Here is a 21,547-nt window from a genome sequence, read left to right on the forward strand (position 1 = left end):
TATGGAGTCACACTGAACTAGAGGAGAAACATTCAACAGAATTGTAATAACTGCACACCCTGAATGACCCTGCCAAAGTCAAACCATCTCCTGTTTCAAATGTACTAACAAAACTAAAAAAAATATTCTGAATTGTGGTAAAGGGAGCTACAGAGCACTTCCTTCCATTCATTTCTAAGCAGTTAGGACTATGGTTAGCAATATATATATATATTTTATTAATGTGAAATGGTAATGCATGATTAATGGATGAATCAAGTAACAAAGCAAGTCGATATTTTTTAAATGCAGAATATGAATCAGCAAGTAATGCACGTACAAAGAAACATGGCAAGATGTAATCTTGGTGTGGTGAAGAACAATTAAGGCATCATTTTAAAGACATTATTCTAAAACATATTAATTTAGTTGGTGAGAATTGTTAACACTCTATATGGAGCAATGGAGTGAAAGATTTCCCCTAGTAGATACTGAGCTTGTTTTCCTTCTGGATCCATCTTCACCTGTCCATGGTAATTGAGTCTGAAAACTCTTTAGTGATCATGGATAGGGTCCATGGTTTCCCTTGGTTTCGGGTAGAACCATCTGAATATATGAAGCAGTCAGGAGGCACACAGCCCCAAATGGCACAAAGCAATACTGTCCTAAACCACTCTGCAAAAAACACATACAGAGGACATTAAGAAAGAAATCTTATTCTTAATGGGTACTTTGTCAAATTTACAGTTAAAACATCTAAAAATCATTTAAACACAAATGAAATACGTTGCATTTATCTTAACGTTCGAAAATATGACTTTTTCCCCCAAAAGTTCTCACCACAAGGAAAGGGAAGATCATCCCAATAATGAAGAGGTTCAGCCACATTAGAGATATAGGCAGGACGGGTCGTCGGGTTAAAAATCTCTGTTGGGAGCATTCCAGTCACCCCAGCTACCGTATGAAGAACAGGAACACAGTTTTGATAAATATGAAATAACATTAGGGTGTTGTAATTTACCTGGTCCCATGCCAAAGCTGAGAATGTAGGTGAAGATGCAGGTCATGCTCAGGTAAGGCATCCAGGTAACCATATTCTATTGGGTGAAATGTAAAAACATAAGTAAAAGTCATAGTTAACCAAAGATGATGTTCATTCAGCTGAACACTCCAGATGACAATGAGGTTAAAGCTGGACATTATGTGTCCACTTTGAGGTTAGACATTAGGTTAGACATTAGCTTGTACATAACCTTCCGTGTGACTATGTGTGTGTGTTGGTAAAGGGAAAAAGAGGTAATACAACACTGAATAAAACACAACTCTAGTGAAAGAGCCACAGTGAAGATCACAGCCCATCAACATCAGCCTCCTACCCAACCTTTCTATTATTAACAGGTTCTGACACACATATTTAAAAATTCATGTTTAACCATGTCATTCCATACAGAAGTTATTCTGTATTTAGCCTAAATCAGCCTAACATTCAGGGTGCATTAATTTACTCACATCTCATGCAAGTGGGTCAAAGGATTGCCTGTATTGTTCTGAGACAGTTACACAATTGTTAACAGATGAATGGCAGACTCACACACAGAGTGCAAGTGGTGAATTCACACATCCCAGTGCCAGTGGTCACATACGGAATCTGTCCTGGAGATAGAGCCGCTTGTTGGAATACATTTGATGCATAGAAGTAAATCTGAGGATTGAAAGAAAAAGGTCCTTAATCTTTTGGATTTCTGAGTGTGCAAAACACACACCAGGACTAACACTTGAAATCCCTCTGAAGCATTTTGAGTCATGTTCAAAAAAGTGTTAAGTACAGAAGAGATTGATCAAAGCATGCTTTGCAAGTCACTAAGTCATTTGCTGTTATAGTTTCCTCATTTAAGTTACAGAAAAAGATTCAAATGTGGCTTTTAACTGCTATTAACCACAAATGCTAAGTAACCGAAGGGAATTTACTAAAAAAATGTTTCTTTTGCACAATATTACAAGTGAATATATAATATTAATATGCACCATTTTTAAAGATGAAAATTTTGTATGAATAAAAATGAAATTACCATTCATGTTTGTAGTCAATAAGATCTTTTAATGTTATTTTAAAGTATCTTATGATTTGGTGCAAGAAACATTTCTTATTATCAGTATTGAAAATTTGTGCTGCTTAATATATTTATGGAAACGTTATGTACATAAATACAGTATATATATATATATATATATATATATATATATATATATATATATATATATTTATATATTTATATCTAAAGATATTAACATCAGCATGAAACATTAATTCTTGTGAGCTACTGGGTGTGCTTTCTTAGGTTAACATTCAATTTATGAAGCAATGCACCGGTGATCCAGTTACACTTGAATTTCCACCTAAGTTCCAGGAAATATTGACAGGACTGGACATAGGCAGGGTCTCACCAAGTCATTACTGCACAGTTGCATGGCACTGCTCAGTACCGCCACAGTGATGTGCTGCCAAGCCAGCGAACACTGCGGTAAGTGAAGAGCTCCTATGGCTGTTTGGCACGCTCACCTTTAGTTTCATTCTGCTTCTGCAGAATCTCATCCAGCTCTTCTCTCTGCTCCTCACAGCCTCGCAGACGCTGCAGTGCTCTGGAACAAACATGATTAATGGATATAATCATGTGTGAGAATTACATGCAGATTTCCAAAAGATCAGAGATGACAATGAGCCCATTTTGCCATTATTTACTTTCCTTCATATCATTTCAAACATATATTTTTACTTTTTTTTGTGAAACACAATATTTTTTATATGCAAAAGAAGTGAATGGTTTACTTTCATTGTGTGCCAAAGCAGCTTTGACATTCTGGGAAAGAACCTGATTATCACATTAAAAGTGTATACATATATTTATGCCAACCAAAAATCTGGAGATGGTAAATTTTTTAATTTATATCATATTAAAATAAGTCTAAATAAAGATAAATAAAACAATTTATAAACATGAAACATATGAAACATGAACTTTAATATTATACTGTATAACAACAAGATTAACTGCACCTCCTGAAACTTACAGACACTGGCCCTGCTATCAGGGTCCCAATAAAGCCACCCAGTGAGAAAATGGAAACAATAAAGGTCCATATCAGTGTGACTTCATAAGCCCACAACTGTATTCCCCATCGCTCCATAAATGTCTCATTGGCAAAGTTCTGAATGACCTGCAGGAACGAGCACAGAACAGAAAACTGGCAATTGGCCTTAACAGACAAAGAGACTACTAATATGACATAAATGTAAACATTTTTACTCTTTCACAAGCACAAAGCCAATGGAACACTTAAAACAGTCAGTGCATTCATTATAGTCAGGTTGTATCCATATTGTAGAATTCCTCAAATAGCTGTAGATGTCACCATTAATACCAAAGTGTATGTATGACCCTGTTTAGACAAATCAGCTATAATGTTTGCAAGCATTTAATGCACTTCTAGGCAACAAAACAAACAAATCAACTTCACAACAAAATAACTCAAATTAAATTATAAAATGACTATTAAACATTTAATTTCTAAGTGTCAACATATGATGTTATGTATGAACCTACAAAAAGGATTTTAAGTGCCTTGATGTGGTCAACAAATGAATTTTAAATGTATTTTTTTTATAATATTTTACTCAAATGTCATTATTAGTCGCATTTATATGATTTTACAGTGGAACTTATAGCTATTTATTTAATTTAAAAACAAAAAGCAGACTAATGAAAAATAACAGCAGCAATTATGACATAAACACTCTATCTTCTTTCCCTTTGTGGTCACGCTGTCTTCTTTATAAGTACTAATAATGCTTTGAGAAAAATAATCCAGAGGATAAAATCTAAGAACTGAGAAGGTAGTTGTCATTTTGTGCTCGCCATTAAATGAGGCAGTAATGCTCTGAGAAAGGTGCGTAGAAAAGAGTTCAAGACTATGACACACGTCTATAACAGCCAATAAGTAACCCCAGAATACAACCAACCACCCTCCTGACTAGATAAAACAATGAGAACACCTGTTGAATTAAACTATACTGTTCCATGCAGACATTGGCACTGTATCCACTTTCAAGTCCATATCCATTTAAAAGAAAAATTAGATGATATTAAACTAGTTCAACTCCACCTATCAGAATATAAATATAACTGTAGGTACTGTAAAACAGAATAGTTACATATTGTTATTATTATTATAATTTGTTTTTAAATACAAATAAATTTCAGGTTGTTTTACATTCAATCATCACATGTACTTGAGAAATATTTATGGTATCGCAGTATATAGAACAGGAGTAATAATATTAGACCATATCCCTTCATTCCATTAGGGGGCAGCATAACGTTATCATATTTTTGCACTCTTGAAGTTTGCACTATGATGTTGAATTGCAAATAAATAAATAAATAAGTACTACATAAATAAAGAAATGAAGGAATAGGCAAAAGCTTGGTTTATGGTTGGCCTATGAAATAAATTAGTATTTAACAATTTGGATCAACTAAGAAAATGCTTAAAGAGATGAGCTAAGGTAACACAATAAAATGCTTAACTCACCCTAAGACCTGGACATTTGGGTTCTTCCCCTTATATGTTGTAACAGCAGACCACAAAGACGATCTATGGTTTCTCAATGGTTTCTCAATCTAGTCTTATTAAAATAGAGATCAGATGTAGCCAGGTCAGTGTAACCAGGACCCTAAATCTTTTTAAAGACATTACTAACCACAAAAAAAAGTAAAAAAAAGTGTATCTCACATATTTTAGTAGACGTTTAACAATACATTTAAAATTCAACTCACTATGTAGGTTCTGAATATCAAATAAAAAAATGCATACTTAAAGAAAACCAAATAAAATAGTTAAGTAATCATTTATATAATAAATGATATATTATATATATAAATTTATATAATAAAATAGTTACAGGGGTTTAAATAAAAATATTACAACACTCCCTGGTCTCAAGCAAATGCACGCCTCTATTTGGCGCACACGAGTGCACGCGCGCACACGCACACACGCACACGCACGCACAACAGAAGGATGTCAAAGGAGTGGAGAAGGTTCTGAGCTATGACTGATTATTAGTGATGTGGTTTTGTAGTTAACAATGTTTTACCTCTTATCTGTATCATAATAGTTAATTAGAAAAAAATACAGTTAGGGCTTTATATGACGTCAGTGGTAAGACGGCGGTGCTCAAGTTAGACGTCAAGTTTAAAATACCTGAATCGACGCATGGCGTCTTTTGTCGAGAAAGATTCATGAAACTGTGAAGAAAGAATCACACAGTTTTACTCTGGAATTCAGATTTCCTTAAAGTTGGCTAGAGTAAACGTTTTAATATAAGAAACGACGCTGCGAATCCTTACCACCAAGCCACCTAAACGCCTTATAATGATGTATCGTGCTTTTTGGGATACAATATTCCTTCTCACCGGTGAGTAAAAATATTTGATGTTGTGTTCATTCGATTTAACAGTTACTGCTATTATTTTTATTAAGTAAATAATAATATGCATAAATTATTGAGGCACTAAAGCAAACTATTAAAGTTAAACGTTTGAAATATAAAGAAAACAACAATGTCGCCACATTTTTAATATAAGAGAGGTAGATGTTTGTAGCGTCATAATTTTACAGTCCTCTAATCGTCAATATATAAAAAAAACAATGATATTAGGGGAAGTATGTGAAGTGACTATCTCCTGACACCCACCGTTTCATCCTCATCAACTTTAATGACAGACTTATTAGTAATGTCCAGCATATAATTATTCTGGTTTGTTGTACATTTTTTGTTTGTTTGTTTGTTTTTTAGCTGTATAGCATGAATAATGTGCTCTCAGTGTTTATCCAAGTCATGGAAGAAGCAGTGGTTTGCTGTCCTTTTTTGTCCAGCAGCTTATTTGGCTCATAAGTCTTGCTTCTAACGAGGTTAACAGAGCTTAGTTTAAATATAGAGCTATTCTTTAGTGTCCATCTTTTATGGCTTTGTTTCTATAATGAAGCCAAGTTCTTAACTCCGTAAACAATTTTGATTAGAGAAATTCAGTAAAGGTTACCGAAGCAATTTTAAAATCAGCAGGACATGATGTCTGTTGTTGCTTTCTGTGCTTTTAATATTAAGCAAATGTTAATATGCATTCAATCATGACCAGGCAATTTTAAACCTGCCTGATGCAGGATGCTCTGTGGTAAAGCATCATAACAGTAAGGCTTTCTGTAAAGCTAGTTTGAAACGTGTTGTGATAATATTTCATATGAATTTGATTTGACTTAATGCCCCATAAAGTCGCTAGACTCGCTACTTTTAATGACTGAGTGATTGTATCTGTACTGTAAGCAGCTGTTTTTGTTTTTTTAAGGATATAGGAAAGGTTTCCTGTGATCAAGGTCCCATAATCTCAGTAAGTGATTTTGGTACAATGATGGTTAAGGAACGGCAGATGGTAAGTTAAGCAAACCCTTAGAAGGAATATCCTTGCAATGATAAGAAAGGGTTTTCTTAACTTAAAGGGCTAGGTCACCCAAAAATACAAATTCACATGCTCATATTGGTCCAAAACTGTGTGACTTACTTAATTCTATGGAAGATACAGATAGATTTAAATATTTTGAGAGATGTCTCTGTATTTTTTTTATTTTATGTCCTTACAGTGGATGAGTGGACTTTACTTAAAAATAGATTCTAGATTTATAGGCTGTCAATCTTTAAAAACATATATGTATATTTATCAATATTATTAGCATTTGACATAAATTCAATTGAGAGGCCTTATTAGGTGTATTTATATAGTGACATCATTTAATAGAATTAAATTGACAGCCAGTGTCAAAAAAATATTATTTTTCAAGAACTAATTGTTCTACATCACTGTCTAATGCCTACATAGGCAGCTACTTCCTAACCATCATGGAACCTTATAATTTGGAACACACTATAATTAGACAGCATCTCTAACCCCTAAACAGAGAGCTCTTTGCAAGGGTTGCTCGACTAAATGTTTTCACTAGTTTGGCATTAGTGTGTTGCTAAGCAAATAGCACAATACCCTAATTGGCATATCAGAACTTTCTGTTTTTTAATAATAAACATTTTCTTAACTCATCTTGGATTTATTTTCCACTGAGCTCATTGCAATGCAATTTTACGCATATATGATACATTAAAACTCTATCGCTAGATAAGTTTTAGAGCAGAGCAATACATTTTGGGATTTGTGGTGGTTCTTCCATTTTCTGTAAATGTACGAGTGAATTAGTTACGCCATGTCAACGATTCCTCCGGCAGTGTCTTACCTGTGTATGCGGAGAGATCCGCATCACAAATCCACTTTAATTTATCTTAACCCAGCCATTCCCTTGTAGCTCTTAAAATAGTCTGAAGGTCAGAAGTCAGTTGCTCCCACTGATGTTCCAGGGCATTTTAATTGATCTCTGAGTCTAAAGCAGGTGGGCTTTAAGTAGCTATTTCTCATTTGCACTGGACGCCACTCAAGCCTTTTTCTCTCTAGTGTGTGATGCTGTTGTTCCGCTGTTTTCTCATTGCTGTAACGGTCATGAGTCTGGCAATTTTTGACTTTGTTGGATCCTCATTTTCCCATTTGGGTAAGGTGTTCACTATACTAGATTCCACAGAGGCAGTAGCAGTGACATTTGAATAGTTTTGAACACCTCGTCCTCATCTATTTAGCTGTTCTCAACGACAATAGAGTTCCATTGTGGTGCTATTGTTTTTGAATATGTGCTTGCTGTGTTTGATTTGTAGGATCCCTTTTTACATATGGGCAGGTGCAAGAGAATTCTACCTCAACAACAACCATTGCAACCACCACAACAACAACTACCACCACGACCACCACCACCACCAGCAGCACGACCACAACCACTACTACTTCACGTGTCAAAAGTATGCTCTGTCTGCTTTTTCCTTTATGCTGAATGTGTATTTTTTGAATCAGTGAATATGGAATATATTAAATATTAGACCGCAGCCTCATAGAAATTAAAAAGAATGTTGAAGTCGACATTATATGAAAACTTGATGATATCAATCATCCTATGAAAATGACAGACTTCTCTCTGGTGATGTATGCCAGACACCTCCAATCATTTTGTCTGCTTAAACACTGCCCCTCAACAATCAACTGCAATCATTCATTAATTTTTCAGTGCAATGGCTACATCTCAAAATCTTATCAACAATGATGTAAATTCGTAAATAATGCTATAAACTTTTTTTTTCATAATGAAATCACACGTGGTATTAGTAGGCTGCTAATACAAAGGCAGAAGCTTTTAACCATGGTCCTTTATTTATTATACTGCAAACAGTTTTCATCCAGTGTAAATACCTTCTACAGGCCAAGCTCCCAATGATTAGAAACAGGAGTCTGTCAATTTCAAGAAATCCCCTCAGATCTTGACCGCTAGTCCTGGCTAAGTCTAGCTATTTCTTGTCTTACACCATGTCTGCTTTTGTGCTCTCTTTAGATCAAAAGTGTGCCTTAGGGAGGATAGAGTCTGAGAAAGGGGCAGCCTTGAAAAAATAAAATCTAAAGGGCTGTGATCTATGTACGAAATCTTCTAATTCTGATTGATGGAGAACTTAGAATTATTTTCTATCTTCCACTTCTTCGGTTCTTCAAGATATAACAAATTTCGCAAGTATATAACAAATAAAAGCTGGAAATGTAATATAAGTAAGATAATTCTGTTTGTGTTGAAGTGGGGGTCAGTAATGATGTAGTAATCTTGTGTTATGTTCACAACTCTATGAGGAACTGAGTTACTGGGCAACAGTATTAATTGTCTTCAGGCATAACATTTGCAAATACATTTTTAAGGAATTCTTGCATAGATCTTTGTATTTTATCAACCAAGAAATGGTGATTTATGTCCATATTAAACCCAGGTTCTTTTATTTTGTTTTGTTTGCATACATTTTAGAATTTATAGCAGCCGCTGTCCACTCTCACTTCGATGACTGCCCTGACTCCCATAACCACTTCTGTTTTCATGGCACATGTCGCTTTCTCATACTGGAGGAAACACCTGCATGCATGTAAGTTCTAAGATTGTCTTATTTTCTAATTGGATTATTTTTTTCCATGTATATTTCCGGCATTCTGACTTTCCGTAGTCTGTTAACAATCTGCATGTTCACATTAGCCTTCTCAAATTTGATAATAAAGAACTGCATGTTTTTAAGGAGTCAAAACTGATCTGTATGTTCAAGCAGTCTTACGTTATTTTTATATATATTTCAGTCGTTATAGTGCTGGTTTTGTTTTACAAGAGCAGTTTACAACATGCTGTCAGAAGGTTGGAAATTTGACTTTAATGCTGTCACTACCAACTTTTTCTATGAAATACTCACTGAAAAAAAAAACATTACAGAATCCTAGTACTGTGAATGTTGTTTGGGTCAGATTTTTTTATTCATTTATTTTTTAATCTCATTTGTATCTTTTGTTCTCTCTGGTCAATCAACATATATTTTCATATAATAATGGGATTAAACGGCTAAACATTCTGACATACATTTTGATTGCTGACTCACTTGGATAAATTCTTCTGGATAAATGCTAACAGCATCTTCGTTAAGCTGTCCTTGTCAAGACAAGAGTGTTTTGTCCTTTGCTAAATTGCATTTCCATGTATAAATCTGGCACAATAGCAGTATTCAACTCCGTGTTGGTGCTTGTGTCTAAGTTGGTAGGAGTCCTCCTGTTTTCAAGGAATTTATTGTTTTTTCTATGTCCATATCATTATGTAGTAGTTCACCACAAAAGTCAAATAAATTGTAGTCAGTTTGAATTTGATTTATATTATAAACATGATACTGGCAGCGTCCTCATTCTGAAATGAAATGCTTTTATGAACATTTATTAAATATACTTACGATTTGCAGTGTTTATTTTCATTTTTGGTTTTAGTTTTATAAAGCTCCCTTTTCAATTATAATAAAAATCACTCTTGTGCATTTTTGTGTAGATGTCATCCTGGCTTTGTGGGGATGCGATGTGAACATGCAGACCTCTTGGCAGTGGTGGCATCTAACCACAGGCAACAGACTGTGGCCACCATGCTGGTGTTGTGTGTGGTGGGCAGTGTTCTACTCATGCTGCTGTGCACTCTACTAAAGTGAGTATGATTCATTTAAATCTGTATTTTTCACAAAAAAAAAAAATAATAATAATAATAATGTGAAATATGATTGAAATTTGAAAAAATATTTTCTATTTGAATACATTTTAAAATGTAATTTATTACTGTGACAGCAAATTACTGGTATTAATTACTCTAGTCTTCAGTGTCACATGGTCCTTCATAAATCATTCTAATATGCTAACTTATTGCTCAAGAAACATTTCTTATTATTATCAATGTCGAAATCATTCTTATTCTGCTTAATATTTTGTGAAAACTGTAATACACTACCATTTAAGGGTTAAATAATAATAATAATAATAATAATAAAGAAACCTTTTATTCAGCCAAGAAACATTGCATTACTATTCCAAATAAATAATGTTCTTTTGATCTTTGTATTCATCAAAGAATCCTGAATTATATATTTTTTTAATCACAGTTTCGACAACAATATAAAGTAGCAAATAAAATGTTCAACATTGATAAAATTGACAATTATTATTAATTGGTCAACAATAAAAATTGAGCACAAAATCAGCATATTAGAGTTTCTGCAATCGTGTAACATTTACAGTACAAACAATGTTTGTATGTAGAACTGTATAAAAAGTATGAACTCATTATAAGCATTTAAGAGCGTAATATAATCTAATTACAAGGGCTTAATTTATTTATTATGAATCCCAGCATATATCATAATTTCCCCAGAGCAGGTTATTTGTTGGGTTTATTCTGTTATCTGTCTTTCTGTCTTTGTTGAATTAACTGTGCAATACAATTTTTGTGGAAGGAGAAAGAGGTCATTTACAGACTTCACACATTGTCTTTCTAGTTGTTGGTGGAGACGGGGTGGTTGTGGGCGAGGTAACACCATTTCGTGTTGGTCAGAGAAGCCTAGGAGTATTCTGACGGGTGGGACATCCTGCTGTCACTCAGAAACAGGTATTCTGGTGCTATATTTCCATTTTTACACAACTTTTTGCTGAGCTGTAATGTCGCGTGTAAAGTGTCATGCAGTGTCTAATTATGATCATCAATAGGGGGTGTTTGCATACTGAGACCAGCATATGTGTGAGCCCTTTAACTTTTAATGGCCTATGATTTGTCTTTGCTCAAGGGTTTAAGCTGTTAGTTTAGCCATCTGCTGTCACTCTGCCCTAAGATTGTCAGAGACTACAGTAATAGTTGGTCATGGTGAAACAAAGACTAATAAACTTTTATTTGAAATGTGTAGGGCATTAAATGTGTCAGTGCTTTCAATCGGTTCTTTTGTTTAACTCGTAATTAAGCCTAATTAAGATACAAAGATTAAATGTGAAATATGTAAATGATAAACACTGCCAGTTTTGACACACCTACATACTATTTACTGTTAGTTTAAAATGTAGAAAATAAAAATTATAAGGATTAGGGGAATTTTTATTATAGTTTAAAATAAAGTATTTCTACTTTCATACATTTTAAAATGTAATTTATTTCTGTGATGCAAAGCTGAATTTTCCCATCTTCAGTGTCACATGATCCTTTAGAAATAATTTTAAACTTGCTATTTTGGTGCTCAAGAAACATTTCTTTTATCTTCAATGTTGAAAATATTTGTGCTTATTGATATTTTTGTAGATACATAATACCATAATAAATTTTTCGTTAGGTTCTTTGAAGAATATAAATTTATTTGATATAGAAATCTGTTGTAACAAACTTTAAATGTTTTACTCTCTACTGCCTTTTGAACATTTTAATGCATTATTCTGCAATTAAAGTATTAATTGCTTTAAAAAATACTGATGTCAAACATTTAAACAGTAAAACAAATTTTTTAAAAAAGAAACCGTTTGTCTGGATCACACTTTATTTTAAGGTCCAATTCTGACCATCAACAAACCATTAACAACGACTTTTGCCTCATTCCTAATTTGCTGCTTGTTAATATTTAGTAAGATAGTTGTTAAGTTTAGGTATGGGATACGATTAGGGATGTAGTATATGGTCATGCAGAATAAGGCATTAATATGTGCTTTATAAGTATTAATAAAAGCCAATATGTTAATAATAGGCATGCTAATAAGCAACTAGATAATAGTGAGAATTGGTCACATTACTTAAGGGTTTCCTTTTGTCTACAAAACTATTTGAAAGTAAATCCTTAAAGGGATAGTTCACCCAAAAATGAAAATTACCTCATGATTTACTCAACCTCAAGCCATCTTAGGTGTATATATGGCTTTCTTTTTTTCAGACAAATGCCATCAGAGTTATATTAAAAAATGTCCTTCATCTACTAAACTTTATAATGGCTCTAAATGGTGGTTGAGATTTTGAAACCCCAAAAAGTGCTTTCAGAAATATACATGTTTAAAACTTTATTAACTTAATTTCCAAAACTTTATTAAGCTCGGGTGAGAAGTGACGAATGTGGAAGTGCAGAGGAGAGAGCAAAACAAAACCCCAGTCATGAACAATAAGTACAAAACAAGGATTTGCAAAAAAAAAAAAAAATAAATTAAATATAAGCCAACTGGATTTCCTTTGCTATTAATAAAGCTTGGCTCCCGCGAGACTAGCATATTCTCACCGGAGCTTACACTACATCTTCGTCCTCCCCACTCTCCTGTGAATGTGCGTACGAGTTTATAAAGTTTTAAATATGGATATATTTCTTACACAAATGCATCACTTCACTTCAGAAGGGCTTCATTAACCCCCCAGAGCCATGTGGAGCACTTTTTATGATGGATGGACATACTTTTTTAGGCTTTTAAATCTCAACCACCTTTTACTGCCATCATAAAGCTTAGAAGAGCCAGGACATTTTTTAATATAACTCTGATTGTATAAGTAATATACACCTAGGATGAGTGGTAAATCATTGGGTAGTTTTCATTTTTGGGTGAACTATCCCTTTAAGTTTTTAGATCAAAAGGTTTTTAAGAACGATTTTGAAAAATGATTCAGTAGAGTGTCTAAACTTTAGCTTGGTAGCATATTTCATGTTGTGAGCATATGTTCCCTTGTTTTAGTGGGCAGATTATGTGTAATCACTGGAGGAACTGAATATCCCCAGACATAATTACGCAATTAGAAATGGAATTGTTGGAATTTTGTCCATACAAATACCCTCAGTTATCACTGCCAGTCTGCTCAACAGTGCTGCTTGTTGACAGAGTATTGCAAAGCTTTAATTAGATTTGTCAACGGGACGTTGTCACATAGTTTGTCAGCATCGTCAGGCATTTCTAATTGTTAGGTAGAACTGTGCCTGTGTTTCCACAGTAACATATCAGTAATTTTGCATATCATCAGACTATGGCGAAACATTGTTTGTCTTACATGTGTGTTTTGTCAATTTTCTCCTCCACTTCCAACTTACTGTCTTCTCATCTCATCAGAAAATGTTCCTTACACACAAGGTATTAATTTGTAAAGTGTTTTGGAGTAGTTTGATCAAACCCCTCTGCCTTTCCTCCTTATAGAATCTTATTATGTGAAAAAAAGGCTTCTACATGACTTGCAATGACGTAATCCTTATATGTTTCATTTTTGTCTCTTCCCATGCAGTGGTTTGACATGAGTTTTCTGGAGCTCATGCAGGTGCTCTCTTAAAAATGAGACTAAAAAATATTTCATCTTACTCCTTGACTTCACTATGACTGCGTTTCTCAAACTACAGAGAGCTGAGAGACAACTGAGAGCATTTCGATGTGGACAGTGGGAGAACCCAAACATGGAACTTTACATTCAGACTGACTGAGTCATTCCTAAAAGGATATGGATTCTGGAACAACAACAGCAATGACAAGAGTTCAAGATGGAACTCAAAAACTGAGAAACTCTGAAAGAAGAACTCAGAACAAACTACATGGAACTTAGCTACAGCATCCAGTGATGTAGACACATGGCCATTTGGAATAAGGTACGGATCTATGGCCCAAAAAAAAAAAAACTTTGAGAGAGGTTATAGAAAAATCATTCTTGCTAACAGAGCTTATCTTAAAGCTATAATTACCTTTATAGATGTATAAGACAACATTCTCCCAGTTTTTGTCTTTTAAAATACTGTTATCATTAAAAAAAACACTAATAATATGCTATTAATGAAATGTGAAACTCACTAAAAAGTACTTTAAGATATACTTTTTAACAAGGATATAATATCACATTATTTTCTGAATCACATTATGGATAAAGAATGGGAGATTACTTAACATTAACTAGTAGCATGTAATATTAAAACTACAACAGACTCTTTTGCCAATTTATTTGAGCTTGATCTCCTTATAATGTTGATTAAAAATTGTAAACAACTTTTCATAGATTAACCGCAAACATGAGACACTATAGCCGGCTCTGAAGGACAAATAATTTATTTTACATTTATAATTACATTTTAAAAAAAATAAAAATATTGGAAATGTATGATAAAACCATTCACAAAAATGACATGTAACTTGAAGTTATGCATAGATTCACAAATCCCACAAAAAAATTGTCTTCATGCACAGAATTTGCTTGTTCGCTATCAAAGATTTGTCAGGATCAGTAGGGTAAATGGTTTAGAATGGGAGCCTCAGTATGTTCACTATTTTTAGCCGTGTTATGACGTCACATAACATCTGCATGTTCACATATGGAATAATTGGATGCATGTCTTATCACATAATTACACACATTTCATTGTGCTCTTCTTGTGCAATGTACAATTTCAAACACGCTGTGAATACAGTCACCTTTAAATCTGCACCTATATTTTATATGATGGATGTTGGTGATGGCTATAGTGCATCTTTATTCCCGCACTTAAAGAATAACACTTCACTGTATCTTAATTGCCTAATTCACTATTATCATGTTTATTGGGGCACACATATGCATACAGAGGCTCAAACCATTATTGATATTACTCAGTTTGATGCATGCTGTCCTTACCAACTTATGCTTGTAAAGATAGATGGAAACTTTTACACTGAAATATTTTAATCCATATGTTCGTTGTTTTCTCATTATCTTATTCTGTCCTCAAGCTTTTGCCAATCTCATGTTATAAAACGAATGTTGAGTGACCGTTAAGGTCAGAAGGCTTATGTATAAAGTATGCCATTGTAGGTTTTATTCAATCTAAACCCTTCTCAGAAGCTGGCAAATGACTGATCTAGCACAAAGAAAGATAGAAAAAAAGGCTTATTTTTGGCCATGTTACTGAAATCTGATCACTGCGTGAAGCCTCATGAAATATTTGATATAATGATCCCAAAAGTCATCCAAGTAAAAAATTTAACGCTTACGCTGTCAGCACGGACAACATTTGTGAATGATTTTGATCAGCCTGAAAAAAGAGATTCAGGATGATTTATCTATGTTTATCTATTGATCTACGTGACTGATCCTGATATTTCACTTTAATTGTAAACATAAGGACTGAATATAAAATTCACAAATAGAAGTTGAAAAAAAAATGTGGGTGAGTGTTAAACCTACGATATTCCAAATGTAATGTTTTTTTGTTGAGGAGTTTGTTAAAATTGTAAAGCAAGCATTGGGAATTTCGGATTGAACAGTTTTGTAACATGCAGTCATTGCATAATTTCCATATGTGGAATTACAGTCATCCATGATGATTATGATGATGTCAAACCTAAAGACTAACGGATGAATTGGTCTTAGCACTAGAGATGATGCTCAGTGTTGCATCTCTTGCTTTGTTCCAACTGAATCCTGTTTCAACCCGATTAGTAGCTTATTGACTGACGTTTGTGTATGGTATAATGTAAACACCATCTGTCGTTCTATTGAAAATACTGTCTTTTTCCTTGTTGGGGGAAAAAAATTGTGGGGAATATTGTTTTGGTTGGACTGTATGTGAAGAATGAGGTGTTTTCTCTGATCATCAGTCAGGCATGAAGGTAAGAGTTAAATGATTCCAATAGGACTGTCACATGCTTCACTGTATGATATTTTGTTGAGTGTTTTGACCTCTAAGTTTGCATATTTTTCCAAATATCACAAAGTGCAGCAAAATCTGGACTGGACCTGATTCTTACCTATCGTAATTTTTCATTTCATCAAACTTTTTATGAAGCATACTTTTCCTCCTTGCCAGTTATAAACTCCACTCTGTTTATTTATATCCTTCATCATCTGAATATTTGAAAAGGGTCAAACAGAGCCAGAGTGCTCTTTTTGCTGGAGGTAAAGCTCCGCTCCTTTATTTACTTACTCAGCAATTTATTTATTTATTTGTTTGGCTAAACCTTTTGTGAGATGAGGGGGAAGGCCCCCAGAGATCATGACCTAAAGCAGTTGAGCTTGCACATGAGTGACCACATGAAGTTAAGTGCCTGCTTGACTGGCATTGCGTGACTATTTTTTTATTCACTTGTAATTTACCGTTCGCTTTTTGTGGTCACAGACTATTTTTTGCTTCAATTCTTTCCACTTATTTTATTCTATTTATTTATATAGTGCCCCAGTAAAGAATCCATACTTGATAAATAGATGCCTTTAAAGAAACTTTAACATCCATGGAAACTTTCCACAGCATAAAAGTTTAATTATGTTGGAAAAAAGAATTTTGATTATTAAAATGCTCTTCACAAAATGGTTCTTTAGTGGAACTGTTCACTGAAAATGGTTCGTCTGTGGCATCAATTTGGAAACCTTTTTTTAACCTTTATTTTTGTCATTCTTCTCATCTTTATTTGGCGTATTTCATCTTAACTGCTCTTAACCTCGATCTCCTCTCCCTTTCTTCTTATTTCACGATCCTCTGTTGATTTGGTTTCTCAATCCCATTAAGGTTTTCAATTGGATTGCAGCACAGCCCCTCATAGCCGACTGGCTGAGCCTCTAAAGCCAGCTTTGTTTTAAGCGCTCTGCTGAGGGAACTGAATACACACAACACGCTTACAGAGCAGCGAGATAGAAACACAACAGAAAGGATGTATTCCAGTTGTCGATTATGTGAAGATCGCCTGAGGAAACACTCTGTATAGGCAGATGGAAGTGCACAGTCTGTGTCCTGCTGCTGTTTGCCCTCATTTCATAATCTTCTCATCCTAATGCAAATTCCACAATAATTGAAGAGCATAGACGTTATTCGTGGTTTGTTTTTTCCCCCGCCATTCTCATTTTTGGACTAATTTTCATCTTTTTGACTGTACAACCATAGCTGGTATTTGTGCTGGAGCAGATGGGGAGGAATAAGAGTATTTGGGTATTAGGGTTAAATGATCTCCCTCTCCACCAGCCATCCACAGCCTCTACAGAAACTACCTCTATTGTCTTTAATATTATTGTCTGTCTGAACTATTTCACTGTAGAAATGATTTGCAAATGGCAAAAAAAAAAAAAGAATTAGACTAAATAACTTTTGTTTGTTTTTCAGATTCATAAGGTTTAGTTAATGTCCCTCGATCAGTACACTATAAGACACTTACTAAAGCGCCATCTGCTGTTTATAGAGAAAATAAGTAGTTATGAATTTTTTTTATTCAATTTTATTTTTAGCTATTTAACAAAATATTAATTAACTTAATTTATATACACATTATTTGAATTATTAATTATTTGTTAATTGAATTAAAAAAATGCCTGAAAGAAAACGTATTCTATGTCAGGACAGAGCCGGATGAGATTGTTAATTAGAAATATTTAGCAAATAATTATGTGATTTGAAAATAGAGAAAAGTTGTGTAGGGTTTCTAATTATAATGGATAAAATCTCAATATTTTCTTTAGAGCACTATATGTATTGGAAGTCATACATTTGTATTTTGGGACTGATGTCTGAGCAGTATTTTACCAGATACTATATTTACAAAAGAGTGGATAACAACCGAACAATTTTCACAATTAAATATAATTTTAAACAGTACATTAGGAGTTCATTAAAACTATACAGTTAAAAGTACATTTCCAGAACAATTTCCAATCCTCCTTTCTGATGTTTTTGGCTTACATCTTATGTTTCATCATACGAAACAAGCATCTGCAGAAAATATGGCCCATTTAAAAATTAGTTTAAGCCTGCAGCAACATTACATAATCATCAGGCTGCATCCTGTTTCAGTCGAGCTGGTAGTTCATCTAGGCTCTGTAGTCTATGCTGTGGGGGAACATTAAGGTGCCTGTTACAGTTTTGTCTGTCAAGCAGGTAACCTCGAATACCCAATGAGCGTGAGGTCAGGTAGTCATTCACATAATGGTCCCCAACATAAACTACACTGGAGGCTGGAACACCACACCGCACGAGCGCCTGGGTAAAAATGCCAGGGTCTGGTTTAGCAACCCCAGCTTCTTCTGAGGTCAGGAGAAATGAGAAGTGAGTGAGAAGGCCACATCCCCGAAGGATCCCTTCCAAACGCTTGTCAAAGTTGGAAACAACGCCTTGCTTGAGTCCCAAAGCGGTGCAGAACATCAGAGTTCTATTAGAATCAGGAAACACCTGATGGTGATACAATAAAATTAATTTCAGTTACTTGAGCATAACCGTATGTACTTGCCTATGTTCAAGTTATTTCAGCTTTTCATTTTACAGGATAATCAGTAACTGGTAATGGAGATTTATAATGAACGAGCGCCCCCTACAGGAGGATCTGTTAATTAGTAATAACAACAGCCGAAAATGCTGAGTTTGACGAATATCTTTTTAATTTTAATGGCTAAATACCTGAAAAGTAAAATACCCCTTACCTCCCAGTTTTCTGGTCCACTAAAGTTATGATAGAGTCTGTTGGCTAGACTATCCAGTAAAGCAGGGTCATCTACCCCACACTGGGCAAAAGTGTCCCTCACTAGTCCAGTCCACCACTCCTGGCTGTTCATGCCCTGAGCTCTGCCATAGTTGGGAAATAGGCTAGATAGCTGCCTGTAGGCCTGTCTGAAAGCAGTATCTACCTGTGCAGCGGGCAGCTTTAGTCCTGCTCGCTCTGCTTCGCTGCAGTACTGCTCTCCAACCGAGCGACGGACCTTTAACACTGTGTCCTTCACATCCCATAATACCCAACGCACCGGCCCCCGCATCACCAATACGACTAAAAACCTACAAGCCTTATGCTCTGATAATACAAAATGCACACATAACCTACAAATGGCAACGTAGTGTTAGAAAGCGAGGTAACAGAGGGTAAAGGTTCTGGTTACTGTATGATTACTAGTAGTTTTCCTCTAGGGGCGCCTGTCGGCTCAAAAAGCAGAATCCCACATTTCGACCGCGTTTAAATTAATTAATTTTTGGAGTAAGTTAATATTTTTAAAATATATTTGATGATTGGAAAGATTCTGAAATAAATCTCAAATTCGCAAAATAAATCTTAAATCTCAAAAGCCTCATCCAGAATACAAGAACACTGTGGTTGATCTATCCTGAGCAGCGATGAGAAAAGCAACTAGTAGCACGTGAGGATGTGCTGTTTCATCAGAGTCTGAGCAATCATTTACAGCCGAGCAAAGATATTTTGAAAATGCAATAACCGTTGTATTGAAAATTTATTTTCAAGAGATACAATTATTATAAACAAGACTAATCATGCATGACTAACTAGAGACAATTAATGGACACGTTGGTTTCACGTTGACAACAGAACCCATTTACTTCTAGTAGCCTTTCTACCAACTATTTCTATCAGACCGCCATGTTGAAATCGAAAGCGAGGCTCCGCGATGTCATATCACCCAGGCCTAACATAGTAGTAATGCTTAAAACACATTTAATTAGCTAGGTGATAAAAAACAACAACAACAACCGATTAACTATCAAAACTGATTGGCTAACACTTTTCAGTGTTTTTATTATTTCATGTTAACTGAAGGCAAATCTGAATGATGCACAATTATAACTTGGATGGACAAGTATACAGTTGACCAGGACATCCTCATCTAATCTTATTACTGAAAAGTCACTCACCCAATGCTGGATGGAGCTGTGCAGCTGCAGCTCACGTGATGAATGTTGGGAGGAGGGGTGTGCATGAACTAGTTGAAGAAACTTCTTATTAAAATAGGGGTCCTTTGTCAGTAGAGCACAGTCCACATCTGGACGAGTGAACCACAGAGTGAAAATTATAAGACAATGACAAAAATGTAGTTAAAGCTGCGGTAGGTAACTTTTGACGCTCTAGCGGTTAATAAACAGAACTGCTTGCGTCTTGCGGAAGAACATCGTAGCCGGAACTACTTCTCTCTGTTTATGTCTATGAAGAATCACAAAGGTACTGGGTTACTCCGCCGCGGTACCCCCGAAGCAATCTAAAATAGTATGAATATAAACACTTATTATAGGTGCACCCTAGTGATTCAGGACAAGCTAAAAACACGGTTTGGAAAATGGATTCATGGTGTACTCGCTTATTATATAAATTTTTCTACATTTTGAACACAAACAAATTACGGACCGCAGCTCTGATTGGTTGTTTCTTACCGGGAGCGGATGAACTTCTGCAAATGGCAATAGGACCACTGGGAGGAGCCAGAGGAGCTTGATTTTTCACAGATTATTTGTCTCATATTCTACTGTCAGGACATAATGACAGGTTTAACAAATATGTAAAAAATATATTTTTACAAAAGTTACCTACTGCAGCTTTAATGTGTCTGATGGCACTCTCGATGTGTATGTTCAAAGAAGGAAGTCTCTGTCTGTTCAATTAATCATGGTCATGCAGAGCCCCAAAACCACTGTTACACCTGTTTTAAGACACAAGATAAGAGAAAATTGTCATATTGCAGATTTCATTTATACTTCCAGTTATATCCATTCAATTTTTTGCCAATTGAAGATGATCTAATATTTCCATTAGCTTTTTAATCCTAAATCTGGGAATAGAGCACACTGTAAATACTGTAAAATGATACTATAAGAATTATGTAACTGTAAGAAATGACATCATGCAGTTTTATATTATATTATATTATTTAGAGTTTTTGTAATGTGACTAAACATTACAATAGCATCACATGATTCATTCAGAAAAGTCAAATCACACACACACGCACAGTATTAAGTGACATGGAATCTGACTTACAGAAGCCAATAGCACATGCCACTATGCACAGCTTTCATTTCTTAATGCATAATTCTATACAAATATTTTTGTTAAATATTAAAGCCATAGATTGCGCTGGCCAACATTATATTGATGCTGCTGCTTGTACCAAAATCGTACAGCTAGAGAAAAATTAACACATACACAACTTAAATATTATCAATGATGACACTGAGAACATAACTAAAATGCAGTATTAAATATGCAAAATGATGATTGCATAACAAATTTCTAAGTTAGAGTAAATGGATAAATACTTCCCAAGAATCAAATCATCCTAATTGAGGCAGTTGGTTCATTCAACATTGTTTTGTTCACCCCTCACTGATTGTCAC

The 21,547-nt window shown here is 34.7% G+C and overlaps 2 protein-coding genes and 1 pseudogene across 2 annotated transcripts; 1 reads left to right on the plus strand and 2 right to left on the minus strand.

Moving 5' to 3' along the window:
* Positions 1 to 303: 303 nt before the first annotated feature.
* Positions 304 to 5,255, minus strand: LOC128015192 (solute carrier family 2, facilitated glucose transporter member 11-like; annotated as a pseudogene).
* Positions 5,004 to 16,188, plus strand: LOC128015799 (protransforming growth factor alpha). Its single transcript, XM_052599968.1, has 6 exons — positions 5,004 to 5,455; positions 7,787 to 7,927; positions 8,968 to 9,082; positions 10,015 to 10,164; positions 11,006 to 11,115; positions 13,732 to 16,188. The coding sequence occupies exons 1-6, from the start codon at positions 5,413 to 5,415 to the stop codon at positions 13,737 to 13,739; spliced, it is 567 nt and encodes a 188-aa protein (XP_052455928.1). The 5' UTR covers positions 5,004 to 5,412; the 3' UTR covers positions 13,740 to 16,188.
* A 1,821-nt stretch (positions 16,189 to 18,009) lies between these two features.
* LOC128015798 (haloacid dehalogenase-like hydrolase domain-containing protein 3) lies at positions 18,010 to 19,300 on the minus strand. The gene is made up of 2 exons (XM_052599967.1): positions 18,862 to 19,300; positions 18,010 to 18,613 (listed from the first exon to the last, which is right to left on the minus strand). Exons 1-2 carry the CDS (start codon positions 19,189 to 19,191, stop codon positions 18,218 to 18,220), a joined length of 726 nt encoding a protein of 241 aa, XP_052455927.1. The 5' UTR covers positions 19,192 to 19,300; the 3' UTR covers positions 18,010 to 18,217.
* Positions 19,301 to 21,547: the final 2,247 nt, after the last annotated feature.

This window comes from Carassius gibelio, chromosome A6, assembly GCF_023724105.1.
Source record: "Carassius gibelio isolate Cgi1373 ecotype wild population from Czech Republic chromosome A6, carGib1.2-hapl.c, whole genome shotgun sequence".
Classification (NCBI taxonomy): domain Eukaryota; kingdom Metazoa; phylum Chordata; class Actinopteri; order Cypriniformes; family Cyprinidae; genus Carassius; species Carassius gibelio.